The sequence below is a fragment of the Balaenoptera ricei genome, chromosome 20, assembly GCF_028023285.1.
Source record: "Balaenoptera ricei isolate mBalRic1 chromosome 20, mBalRic1.hap2, whole genome shotgun sequence".
Lineage (NCBI taxonomy): Eukaryota > Metazoa > Chordata > Mammalia > Artiodactyla > Balaenopteridae > Balaenoptera > Balaenoptera ricei.
The window spans coordinates 25060282-25073109 of NC_082658.1; the positions used below are offsets into that span (position 1 = coordinate 25060282).

The window sequence follows — 12828 nt, forward strand, 5'->3', positions numbered from 1 at the left end:
AAGTCTGGCTCAGACAGTAAAGGTACTTTCTCCTTCCTGCTGTGTTCCTGTCTGTGTCTGAAGAGAGGAATTGCCCCAGTGAGAGGAGTCACAGTCTTTGGGCCGCACTCATTACCAAGAGCACATGTAACCAGCACAGAGTCCACTGGTAACCATAGTTTGAAAATCAGCTTGGCTCTTGCCAGTTCATTTTACCCAGTCTAGTAAATTGCCATCAAGTGTTAATGACTTTGGGCTCCTGTCAGCCTGGTTTAATTCAAGCTTAGGAACCCAGTGCCAAAAGCATTCTCCATTCCCTTCATTGGCCATCCCAAGAGATTCCTGCCTTTCCCTATGAGGAAGTTGGATTTAATTGGTCTTTTCCTTGGTGTTTTGTTTGTTTGTTTTTAAATCAGCAGTATTTTGAAACTAAAACTGGAACTAGGCTACTTCTACTTTTGGTGTTAATATTATATCAAAGAAGTAAGGGTGTTAATATGAGAAAGTTGCTGAACCAAATTAGAGATCTTACATGGGACGATCTCTGTGGGGTGGTTTGTGTTGGGTCCTGGGCTATTAAAATAATGTTATACTCTGGCTCTGATAAATGTGCTACTAATGCTAAGCACATTCATAGCTTGGTTGCTTCATTGCTCAAGACCGTAACAGCTAGTTTTAAACAAATGAATAAACTTCTTGACCTGATAGTAAATATCTCACTCCTACACAGAAGGGACTACAGGTCATTTGGATGGGGCATTAACTTTGCCTCTGGGTTTATGACTGCATCTAAGGAAGGGATGACTTGCATCTTGAAGGTTAAAAGAAATTTGGGTCATTTAGGATGTTCCTCAGCAGTCTTTCTCATCTAACTCATAGGAATAGCAAGAGTGGGGAGCTGATTCTCAAGGTTTGTGAATCCTGCTTTCATTTTAACATTTCTAACCTAATGTGATATAGGAGAGGAAGCATAGCCAGGGTTGTCAGGCAGAAGACTGATCTGTTGGGTCTCATCTTCAGTTTGGTAATTTACATTTATTTTATAATGTCATATGGTTTATAAATCCTTGTATTTTGTATCCTGACAAACTTACGTGAGTTTCATTGATCCATCTACAAGTTACCAGGGTTTTTCTCTAGACTGAACAGTTAATTCAACTGGTTAAACCATGCTGCTGCTGAAGCCAAGTGGCAAGTTGGATTCCTCTATAACCTCGTTGTCGTCATTCTGTTCCAAAGCTGTAAGTGCACGCCCAGCTGGAGCCAGTCATCTTGTATGTCACTGTCACCAATGACTGAGTAAGGGTATAAATGGTGTGGGATACCCACCCAGTTATCGCTACGCAAGATCTTCCAGGCCCAGTCCTGTTCATTAAACTAACATTTGTGAGGAAATGCCAATTATTTACCAGGCCCTATGGAAGCTGCATTTTATTTTTATGTTCCAGAACTAACTGAAAAAAGTGAAGTGCTTTTAGGCTTATTAGATTCTTTTCTCTGGAGAGTTTAGTTTAAATGGCAGTTTCTATAGAGTTCTTTGCATTTAACCTTTTGCTTAAGGCAGAATAAGGTAAATGCTTGAGGTTTAACATTTGTTTCTGTCAGTTTTTTCCCTCTGGGGGTTTTGCCCAGGTCTTCAGGGCAGGGAAGGAGGAGCTTATTAGAAGTTTGGAAGAGAAGGAGATTTGTGGGGCTCTCTCCTTATTGTCCTGAGATGGTGTAGAATAAGTATGATCATGATAGTTTGGAAATTACTTGATCCAGAGGTTAAAGACTTCATTTGTGAAGGTGGTTTCAAGAGAACATGCCTAACATCAGTTTCTAAATGTACTATAACAACAAGGTAAAAGTCATCTCTCCTCCTGCTGGGAAGAAAATTCCTGGTAACAAAAGCTTTGGACTGTGTTTTCTTATCTTTCACAGGTGAGTGTGGTGCAAGATTCTGTCAACATTTCTGGCCAGAACACCATGAATATGGTGAAGGTTCCTGAGTGCCGGTTGGCGGATGAGTTAGGAGGACTGTGGGAGAATTCCCGGTTCACAGACTGTTGTTTGTGTGTTGCTGGCCAGGAATTCCAGGCTCACAAAGCTATCTTAGCAGGTTAGTATTTATTCATGGGGAGCTTTAGTTGTGATTAAACAAGGAAAAACAGTAGGCTGCATAATCACCTTTTGAATAGCTTCAGCTTTTTGAACTAGTACAAAAAAACTGCAGCTAAATATATTTTTATATTGTGGTGACATTAGTTGTCAAAACCAAAAGGGCTACTCTCCATAACTCTCTGTAGTGGACTTAGGCCACCATTGTCAAGGAATGGATGATGATGTGTATTGGATGCCTTTGCACCTGGAGGTTAGATGTCAAAACACTGGTTAAGAGCAGGTATCAGCCCCTAGACAGGGACTTAGGATGTAACGGAGAGGATTCTGGACTCGGGACTGAACCACCACATAGCCAAGTCCCCAGCCCTGGAGGTCTTAGCCCTCTCTTCCATACAGACATACTAGAAGAATGAGAATGTTGCCAGTGACGTGGAAGATCAGGTCTTGTTCTAGTAATAGGCCCTTAGTCTTTAAGACCAGAAAGACTGACACACAGCAGGAACTGTTAAGGCAGTCTGATGGCCTTACCTCACAGGGAAGAAGCATAGCTTTCAGCCACAAACTTGTATTCAGGCCAAAAGATGTAAGAGGAAATCACATGAACCTTCAGGCAACAGATTTCTTACCAAGACCCTCAGCCCTGTCATTCTAAAGTACACACCTGGCAAAACCTCTGTCTGGCTCAGTCTAACCATCTTCCTGTTCCCTCTCTCAACTCGGTGTTACTGAGACTTGCTAAAGGAAGTCATTAACTCTTGTGTTCGTGCCTCTGTGCTCAGCTAGGCGCTCGGCACTGCCGAGACCTCTTTCTACAGATGCATAGTCAGCTCCTTTTCTTTTTCTCAATAGACACTTCAAACCTTTACCACTCTCCTTTAATCTCCACCTCCTAAAAGATGACCTTGCTGCTGCTTCCAAGAGAAAATCAAGGCCCTTCTCCCTCGGCTCTTGCCTCTCACCTGCATTTTCTCTGCATTCTCAGTGGAGGAGGTGTTCTTCGTGTCCAAAGCAGACTACTTTCTACTGTTGTTCTGTTTCATGCTGCCTTCTCAGAAGCCTGACTCTGCCAGTTAGACCCTTGTTATCCGGTATCTTTGCCATCTCTTTCTCCTATTGCCTGTTTACGCTCAGCCTGTAAACACGCTCAAGCTTCTCCCTCTAGTTATTCTCTCTTTATTTTCCAGAGCTAAGTTTCTTGAGTTAACATATTCATTCTCTCTATTCTTTCCTCCCACTTATCCTCAGTTTGCCTCCATGCCACAAAAACGGTTTTCCAAAGTTACATGACCTGCTAGTTCCTAAGTTTGAGGGACTCTTTAGTTTATATATTATTTGACTCCTTTCTTCTGGTTTCTCTGGCTGGCTTTCTGGCTACTTCTAATGTGTGGCCTCCCTCTTCTTCACCCATCCCTTTAAACATTGTTATTCCCTAAGGGTCTGCCTTAGTTCTCTTTTCACTCTACTTAGTCCCCCTAGATTATTTTATTTATTCTCATAACATCAGCTTCTCTCTATCCACTGATCCCTCTAGGCATATTGCTGCTTTGGACCCTTCCCTCTTTATTAAAAGCACCAGCCCTTTAGTCTTCAGCTTCTGTAATGTATTTATAGAGTACCTTACAGTCTATAGCTTTTCAGAGATAAGAACAATGAGAACTGATATTCTTTTGGAATAGATTAAAATATCGAGGTTCAGAGGGTTACGTGATTTGCCCAAGATTATATGGTTAGAAAATGGCAAATCTAAAATTAGTCCTTTCTGACATAAATTAGGTCAAAGTTCCAGGTGCCTGTTAGCTGAAACTCCTTCTATATATTCCATCTGTTCCTCCTCTCTTAGGTAGAGGTTGGTAGTCTCAACTTTCACCAAAACCCCTGATTTATTGGACATGATAAATTTGAGTTCTTAGCCATTTTATTACTTTCATGGTTGAAATTAAGTTTACTTATTTTTCATGGTGTTCATTAGACTAGAATGGGCATGGCTTAGAACACTGTTTCTGAATCTTTTTTCATTATTCCCACCCCTAAGGAAAAAATTAAGAGACATTAAGTACTGAGGAATAAGATTTTGTCTAGTTGGGTTAAGATCTGAAGGGCCACAAGTGATTGTGATACCTAAGATTGTTTTCACCTCTTTGGGGCGTTATCATCTCTGTTGATAATGCATGGCTTGGAGGAACGGACAGCCTGCCATAAATAAGCCTACACTTCATCTAGCTAACGGATGCCATTGAGCCCTGTTCTTGACCTCCTTGCTGTGTGGTCCCTGGAAGCGGAGGAAGGTAGGTATCATTGTTCCAGGCAAAAATGCAGGTATTAGGACACCCTGCTTAGACCATGAAGGACCTTCCATTTGAACCCCAAGATCTACTCAGAGGATATCATTGTCATCTAACATAGATAGGTAATTTGAGTCATCTCCTTGAAATATGAATGGTTGGAATGGAGCCAACAAATTATTTTGAAAGAAGTGATTTCTTTTTTCCCTATGTATTATATAATAATTATTCACTTATTATATAAAAAGAAAGTAATTTTATAATTCTGGCATAATTTGATATAAAAGACCATTTCTGTAGTAGTGGGACAGGAAAGAAAATGATCTCTTCTTCTGGAGTTCCCTGGTGGTCCAGTGGTTAGGACTCGGCGCTTTCACTGCCATTGGCCCAGGTTCAATCCCTGGTCGGGGAACTAAGATCCCACAAACCACGTGGTGCGGCCAAAAAAGAAAAAAAAGTAAATGATCTCTACGATCTCTTCTTCATAACAGAAGAACCAAGAGATTTTGGTGTGATAACCATATCTGTCTCTGTTTTCCTTTCACTTTATAGCTCGTTCTCCAGTTTTTAGTGCCATGTTTGAACATGAAATGGAGGAAAGCAAAAAGGTATGTTAACAGGATACAGATAACGTCTTTTTAGCTAGGTGGCTAGAATCAGATCATTTCCCAATTTGGCAGCAGATTTATTTTCCTGTTTTTTTTGTCTTATTATGTTATTAAAATGGAGTACAGTTCCCTGAACAGACAATTTCTGAGAGCAGAGAGAGGTAGTCTGGAAGCATTCTAGGTAAAGCAGAATCACTATTCCAGGCAGGTCATCCAAATAGTCTTGGGTGAGGGTATTAGACATGTGTTTCTACTGAGGAAAAGAAAGGTGAAAAATCAAAGATATAGTTGTCTTATTATTGTATTTAAGAAAACAAAGGTTGTACATATGATGGGAGAAAAGGCTATTACAATCAAATAGGGCAAAGAGAACTTTTCCATTCGTGTTAGATTTAAAATGATACAAGCTCCTCTCTTCATCAGAGGTTAAAATCATGAAAATTGTTTAGAGATTTTGTTCTGTTGGAATGTTTCTCATTTTTAGTTTCTTTGGCATAGAATCGGGTTGAAATCAATGATGTGGAGCCTGAAGTTTTTAAGGAAATGATGTGCTTCATTTACACGGGGAAGGCTCCGAACCTCGACAAAATGGCTGATGATTTGCTGGCAGCTGCTGACAAGGTGAGATAAGAACAGGAAAATAATAACAAGACTAGGAGTTTTGGTGACCTCATGAGTTTCATGACTGGGCGTTTATGTTGCTTTGTGGGCAGGATGAACATATATCTTAGTTTTGTTTTTTTTAATATTTATTTATTTATTTGGTTGTACCAGTCTTAGTTGCAGTAGGCGGGCTCCTTAGTTGCAGCACGTGGGCTTCTTCGTTGCGGCAGGCGGGCTCCTTAGTTGCAGCATGCGAGCTCTTAGTTGCGGCATGCGAACTCATAGTTGCAGCGTGCGTGTGGGATCTAGTTCCCTGACCAGGGATTGAACCCAGGCCCCCTGCATTGGGAGTGCAAAGTCTTATCCACTGGGCCACCAGGGAAGTTCCACATATATCTTAGTTTGGCCAGAACAGTCTTGGTTTACACTTGTGTTCCAACACAGTTACTGATAGCACCCTTTTTATTTTCAAAAGTATCCTGCTTTGAAGGGTAAATTATATGGTCATCCTAACTATGGAAAAGAAGGATAAGTTGATGTTTACCTCTCTTCTCTTGCCAATCTCAAATTTAACCACAGTGATTTTGAAGATTCAGATAATACTAACATTTGGATTTATAATTTATAATTTGGCTTTGTAATTTACAAAAATGTTCTTGAGTTCATTAACTTTTATTTAAACTTTGTCAGTAAGAGAATAACTTTTACCTAGTATCCTGCTTATTAGCATTTTCAGCTTTTACCTTAGAAGTTATTGAAATATACCATATTCAGAATTGTAAGATGATGAATAGATCTTTGGGAAAAAAGAGATACTACTACAATAAATGTATGCTTTGATTATAAGACACATTTTAATTTGAGAAATGTTAAAGTGTGAAAATAAAAATGTAGATCTTAGCCTTAAGGAAATACGGTTATTACCTAAAACAACAGGCTGGTGATTCCCAAAATAGGGTTGAGGGGAAAAGGTTAATGAAACACCAAGTCAAATTGGGGTTTTTTGTGTTGCTCTTTTATAGCAGGACCTTTCTCAGAACCTTTAGTATGTCAGTGTGTACTGTTAGTTTTCTAAAAGAGAATGTATTACATAGACAAATTTCTCCAATTTAGTTAACCCTGGAATTACTTTTCTCAAGGATCACCTCTGGGGATTAGTGTTCCCCAAAACACACTTTGGGAAACTGACTTTCATTGTGTAGATAGACCAGAGAGAGCAGTGACCTGTTCCTCCAAGGCCCTGTGGTCTGAGGAAATGTGACTGGGGGGTGGGGGCGGGTGTGTGTGTAAAAGGATTGCTATTTATCCTGTGGAATCTTCTCTTACATTGGGGGGCAGTTGAGGCAAGGGTGTTAAAGAGCTTAAACCCGGCCAGCAGTAGACCCCATGAGAAAGATGGTTCTCTGCTGGAGGTGCCTCCTTTTCCTGCCGTGATGCTGCAGCACCCACCTGAGGGGCACAGCTGGCTCTGGCCTGAGAGCACTAGAGCCTTCTCAGGATTCACTCACGGGAGTAATCTCCTTCCTTCTCCCTTAGCACCCCTGAGGAGAGTGTGTTTACAGTGGAGGTTTTATCTTTATTGATCATCTTTTTGGAGTGTTTGTAGAGGATGAGGCATGTAAACCCAATCAGTGCTACCAGTGAAAAGGATTGAATAATAGTTGTATCTTTCTTATCACCTTTCAAGACTTTATTAAGTACAATTAAGCAATGTGAACATCCTATACCCTTCCAGTCTAGCTCAGTTCTGACCAGAGGAAACTTGCTTTCAGTGGAAACGGAAAGAAAATATTTGCTGTGAGTTCTGGGGAAGTAGAATACACAGCCCAAATGGCTGCTTTTTTATAAACATGAGTTTATAATGATTCTGCCTCATCCGCCCTCTGATTTTTTTTTTTTCTTCTTATTTTTTTTGGCCTCACCACGCGGCTTGTGGGATTTTAGTTCCCCAAGCAGGGATCGAACCCAGGCCCTCGGCAGTGAGAGCACAGAGTCCTGACCACTGGACTGCCAGGGAATTCCTCGTCCTCTGATTTTCAATGAAGCAGTCACTTGTACTTATACATACCAGGCATTTATCCCCCTCATCTTCTAGCTCCCATAAGGATGAGTAGCATCACAAGGTCCAATTTTTAGACAGAAATACTAAAACTCAGAGTTGTACATTCTCAGAGCCAGGGTTAGACATCTGTGTCCCTGGGTTTTCATTCCTGCTCCTCAGCCAGAGAGCCTACTGGGAACTTATTGTAAGTACAGAGAGCAGGCGGTCAGCCTGAACTGACATTCTAAGGTTGGTGTTTTTCAGTACAATGTGGTAGTTAAAGCAGTTGAACCACAGCAGTGCTCTAAATTTATGAATGAGAAGTAACTGAAGGGTGTGTTTTTCAAATTCCATTCAGAATTTCCCATTAGACAGTCCTTGCTCTAAGCTTATTTGAAAACATTTTTACCTTTACACCTCCTTGTGAGCTTCAGGAAAACAGAATAAGAAAATTTTTATGGAAGGATCTAAACATCTAAAATTTACCCAAGAGGCTAAAACAGCTTCTTCTGAGTTTTTCCAGTCTCCTGGGGACATGTGTAATTAGACCAAAAACAAAACAAAACATATAACCCAGGCCTAGGAGACAAAATTTCAATCTCTGCCATTAGGCAGGTTTTTCAGAAGCATAATTAAGAAAAAAAACTTTGTCCCCAAGGGATGAAAATGGCTACTTTTGTCTAATTATGCAGTAGGGATCAGAGCTATTCACAGTAAAAGTCCTTTTAAAAGAATTTTATTGAGAAAGGATAAGGTGAATATTCTGTGCAGCACTGTGTGAAGACTGAACATTTACTTAACCTTTTTCAGTCTTTTAAAATGAAAACGGCAGCCTAATTTCTTTCTTGTGTAGTGTCATTCCTGTTTTCCATGGAAACTGTTTTCTAGTTACTCAAATGTAAGAAATTAAAGCTGCACCCAAAACCAATAAAACTCTCTTTTTGCTGCAGGAGATCACAGTGCCAGCAGATATGCCTCCTCACCCAGAATTCATAACAATAAAATTGTCTTGGTTTGATCATCATGATTCAGCCTGAAGAAGTATTATTGTGTCATTGAGTTCTCAGGCCCTCAAGATGGGACCTATACGGAGACTGTGGATATTCTCAGAGCAAACCATTCTCCTATGAACTGATTAATGACATTTTATTTTGGACCTTCTTTTATCCCTTCCTCCCCCTTTTCCCTGAAGTTCCTTAGTAAGTTCATAATATATTTGAGAGCAAGTAGTACAGTTGCATCAAAACAAATCAAGTAGATCAGATGTGCCCAATATTAACCTAGGCCTTCATTTCCAAAACATTTATTTATACCCTTTACTTGGAAAATAGGAAGTTTTTAGGCTGAAACTGGATCCAGGGTCTCTGTTGCTTTGTTCTTCTACCTTAAGAATCTTAACCTCAACCCCAATAAGATAGGACTCCATTTATCCTTTTCTGTTGAAAAGGAGGCCTTTGGTTGACCCTCATTCAGGAATAATGAGTGGTAGAGATGCTGGTGAAAGTCACCACAGGGCTCCTTTTCACAGCCTGATGGGACAGTTGGAATATCCTGCTGGGCTGGTGACAATGCTTAAGTAGAAAGGACTGTGCTGCACCCTAGTCTGGCTCTAAATAAAAGGATTGCAGAAACTTAAATGTAATGTCCCTGTTGACTTGAAGCAGAGAAATGCCTCATTGTAAGGGTAGGTGTTGATGGTTTAAGAGACACTTTAATGGTAGTCGGTGTAGGGGAAAACTTGAAGATATGGGTCTATTCCATAATTGCCATTTTTCTAATAGACTTTAGAACTTGAATGGCAGCTATGCAAGTTATCTTGGCTGTTTATTTCGGCCTTCGGAGTATGGTTATGTTTTATAATTGCAGTAGCAGCATTTTCATGGTCTGTGCAGTTTTGTTAAGGTATACAGTTACGTGATGGTACAGCTGAAGAAAACAACTTCAGTAGCAGTCAGCCCAGAGCCATTCCTGCTCTGACGACAGCCACGCTTGTGTTTTACAGTATGCCTTGGAGCGTTTAAAGGTCATGTGTGAGGATGCCCTCTGCAGTAACCTCTCCGTGGAGAACGCCGCAGAAATTCTCATCCTGGCTGACCTCCACAGCGCAGATCAGTTGAAAACTCAGGCAGTGGATTTCATCAACTAGTGAGTTGTCATCTTCAAAGTTCCTTCAGGGTAGTTGGGTTAGTTAACGAATGAGAAAGGAAGACTTTGAATTGGTGAGTGAAACAGGTGAGTAGCTTCATTAAGCTTTTTAGTAGTAGGTAGAGAGTGTCCATCTTTTCCTTCAGCTTGACAGTGTGAAAAATGGTTTTGCTTTCATCAGTATAATCTGATTGGTGAGTGAAGTGTATTACTACCTTGCAGGATCAGAATTGATGAAAATGACAACTTGCTGGTCTGAAAAAGCTGTGTCCCCTAAAGCGATAGTATCTTTACTTCACACTCACCGGCTTAAAAAAAGACATGCAGATCTCTGGGAGAGCAGAAGTGGATTTTTATGAGTTAGTAAGAGTGTCCAATGGTCAACTGCAGAATGGGGAAAAGAGAAGGCATAATCAGGAGACGAGGTCATAAAATAACTGTTTTGAGAAAGAAGAGTAAATTCCAGTAGATCTGTTCCTTCATCCTAAATGACCATATTACTTTCTGAAATAATTCTCAGTGGGACATGTTATACTCCTTTGCCTGATGGGGAGCAAAAGTTGGAAAAAACCCCAGGAAGAGAAGCAGGTCTACTAATAAAGCCCTCAAAACAGCAGTTCTGGGGGGTGAGAGGTCTAAGAGGTTGCAGGGTAGGTGAGTAAACATTATTTAACACAGAAAATGCCCTGAAAACAGGAAATGATGTCCTCTAAGTCTGTAAGATTGTTTCGAAGCAAAGTGTTCCTTGTCCTGCCTGAGTGCTCACTCTGTGCTGGACACTTGCTTGGTGCTTTTTAGATGTTAACCATTCAGTGAAGTGTGAGTATTAGCCCCTCTTTTTCGATTATCAGTTAGGCCCCAGGCTATGACCTGCTTTGTGGTTATGGGACTAGTAAATGGCAAAGCCAGATGGGAACTCAGAGCTGTCGGACCCAGAGAACTCTTGCTCTTTCCCTTTGTCAGCATCACCAATGAATATGAGGAGCATTGATGATGTAGAGAAGAGCCTGAGGAACACTTCATCTTTTGTAATTGAGAACATAGTGTCTCAGAGTCCTAGTTTTCAGAGTTACAACAGTCGTAACCTGGTCACCTGTCTGCACATTGTCTAACAAGCAAATTCTCATGCATATTAAGGGTTCTGTCTGAGTACGTCTTGCATTGACACCCATAACAGCAAACCCTGGGAAATTCGGCTGTCTAGGTGGCTGTTTAATTCATCCTTCATTCACCCCTCTGGTAACCCATCTCTCACATTTCTCCTAGTCATGCTTCGGATGTCTTGGAGACCTCCGGGTGGAAGTCAATGGTGGTGTCACATCCCCACTTGGTGGCTGAGGCGTACCGCTCTCTGGCTTCAGCACAGTGCCCGTTTCTGGGACCCCCACGCAAGCGCCTGAAGCAGTCCTAAGATCCTGTTGTAAGACTCCGTTTATTTTCCAGAAGCAGCAGCCACTGTTGCTGCCACAAACCACCAGGTAGACAGCGCAATCTGTGGAGCTTTTACTCCGTTGTGGGGGGAAAAGACTGCATCGTGGCCCCGGACTTTTAAAACAGCACTAAATAAACTTGGGGGAAATGGGGGTGGGGGGAGGGAAGGGCCCGGGACTCGGGGCTGTTCAACCTAATGAAAACCCTGTTGCTGCGTCACTGTGTTCTCTTTGGCCTGGCCGAGTTTGATACTGTGGGGAATTCAGTTTAGGCGCTAGCCCTGAGGACATCCCAGCGGTGGTACTTGGGAGAAACCTGTCTGCATCTGACTGAGCAGAACAGATCGTCAGGTGCCTGGAGCAAAAAGAAAATTAAAAAAGGACATTTAGTTTTAAGAGAAGGGAAAAGGAAAGAAGAAAGGATTTTTGCAGAATTTCTCAAAAATCAGTTTTGGGATTCCAGTAGTATTTATGTTGAGAGAAGTTTTAGTCCATCCAGCTGTGCTAAAACTTGGGTATTTGTGAGAACTCACCACCACCATGCAAGTATCAGAAGAGCTCTCTTGTTGTTAGCACTTATTGTTTGCAAGAACACAATACGTCCCGTTACCCTTTTATGAAAAACAACAAGCAGAGGTGGAAGGGGAAGGAGATGATTTGGTCTAGAAGATGAGTATTCTGATGTGGTAGCTTTTGGAAAAAAATCTTTATTGGTGTTGAAAACTGGAAAAAATAATTCATCCAGAATTCATACTGTCTTGACAAAAACTATGGTTCTCTGTTTTTAGATATTGTGGAAAATGTTTTTTGGCATTTTTCTCTGATTTTATTTCTTCTCCCCTGTTCCTTTTTCTAAAAAACAAACACACACAAAACAAAAACAGAGCAAAAAGAAAAGGAAATTTTATTATTAATGCTGTGTGGAAAAACTCCCAGCCCAGATTGCTCAGCTGTTCATACCTGACTTGCCACCTGCATAGGAGCCAGTCCTGTTCCTTCCAATTCGCCCCTCTTCCTACAGGGGAGAACTTCCAAATGTTAATTTTTTTCTTTTTGAAAATATAAATAATTACTATTTTGTACTGTGTGGTATCTCTGGTCTTTTGTTTCACTCACCTGGCTTGTCTTTTGGGTCTGAGTTCCTTAAGGGATTTTGAAGGCCTAGTTTGATTCTCTAGCTTGCAGAGATTATGCTCAAAAAGTCTAAGCAGTAGGAATTCATTGCGTCTCCCTAATCTCAAGTTCCCTTTGTGAGCTGCCAGCACCTGCCAGTCCCCTGTCCTTCTTATCTCACAGGCCACATCCTACCGAGGGATCAGGCTCCTTCTGCCAAGGCGAGTAACGGAAGTGGGCTTTCCTGCACCCTACAGGTTTTAAGACCGAATTCCCAATCTCCCTTCTCCTTAAGTAAATACAAAAATATCAAGGGGACATGACTGTGGAGACTTAATAAAGGGAAATTCTTATCTCTGACTGGTTCTGTCACTGACTGGATGTGTTTGCAGAAAAGTTAATGTCCAGATTCCCGGTGAGCTTACAGGAATGCTCTGGGGCTCCTCCTCTGCCGTTCCTGCAGCAGTGTTGGACAGGGCAGTGGGATACACTGGAGAACCATTGGCCATTGGGCCAAGGAGTGT

At 41.3% G+C, this 12828-nt stretch overlaps 1 protein-coding gene across 5 annotated transcripts in view; it reads left to right on the top strand.

The window, feature by feature from the left end:
• Positions 1-12273, top strand: part of SPOP (speckle type BTB/POZ protein) — a 70151-nt gene extending 57878 nt beyond the window's left edge. For all 5 annotated transcript variants that reach the window (XM_059907522.1, XM_059907523.1, XM_059907521.1 and 2 more), the window contains 5 exons: positions 1903-2080; positions 4917-4972; positions 5471-5593; positions 9619-9761; positions 11028-12273. In XM_059907522.1, coding sequence (XP_059763505.1) covers positions 1903-2080; positions 4917-4972; positions 5471-5593; positions 9619-9761; positions 11028-11172 — 645 coding nt within the window. In that variant the 3' untranslated portion in view covers positions 11173-12273. The remainder of the gene's footprint in view (positions 1-1902; positions 2081-4916; positions 4973-5470; positions 5594-9618; positions 9762-11027) is intronic.
• The last annotated feature ends 555 nt before the right edge of the window (positions 12274-12828 follow it).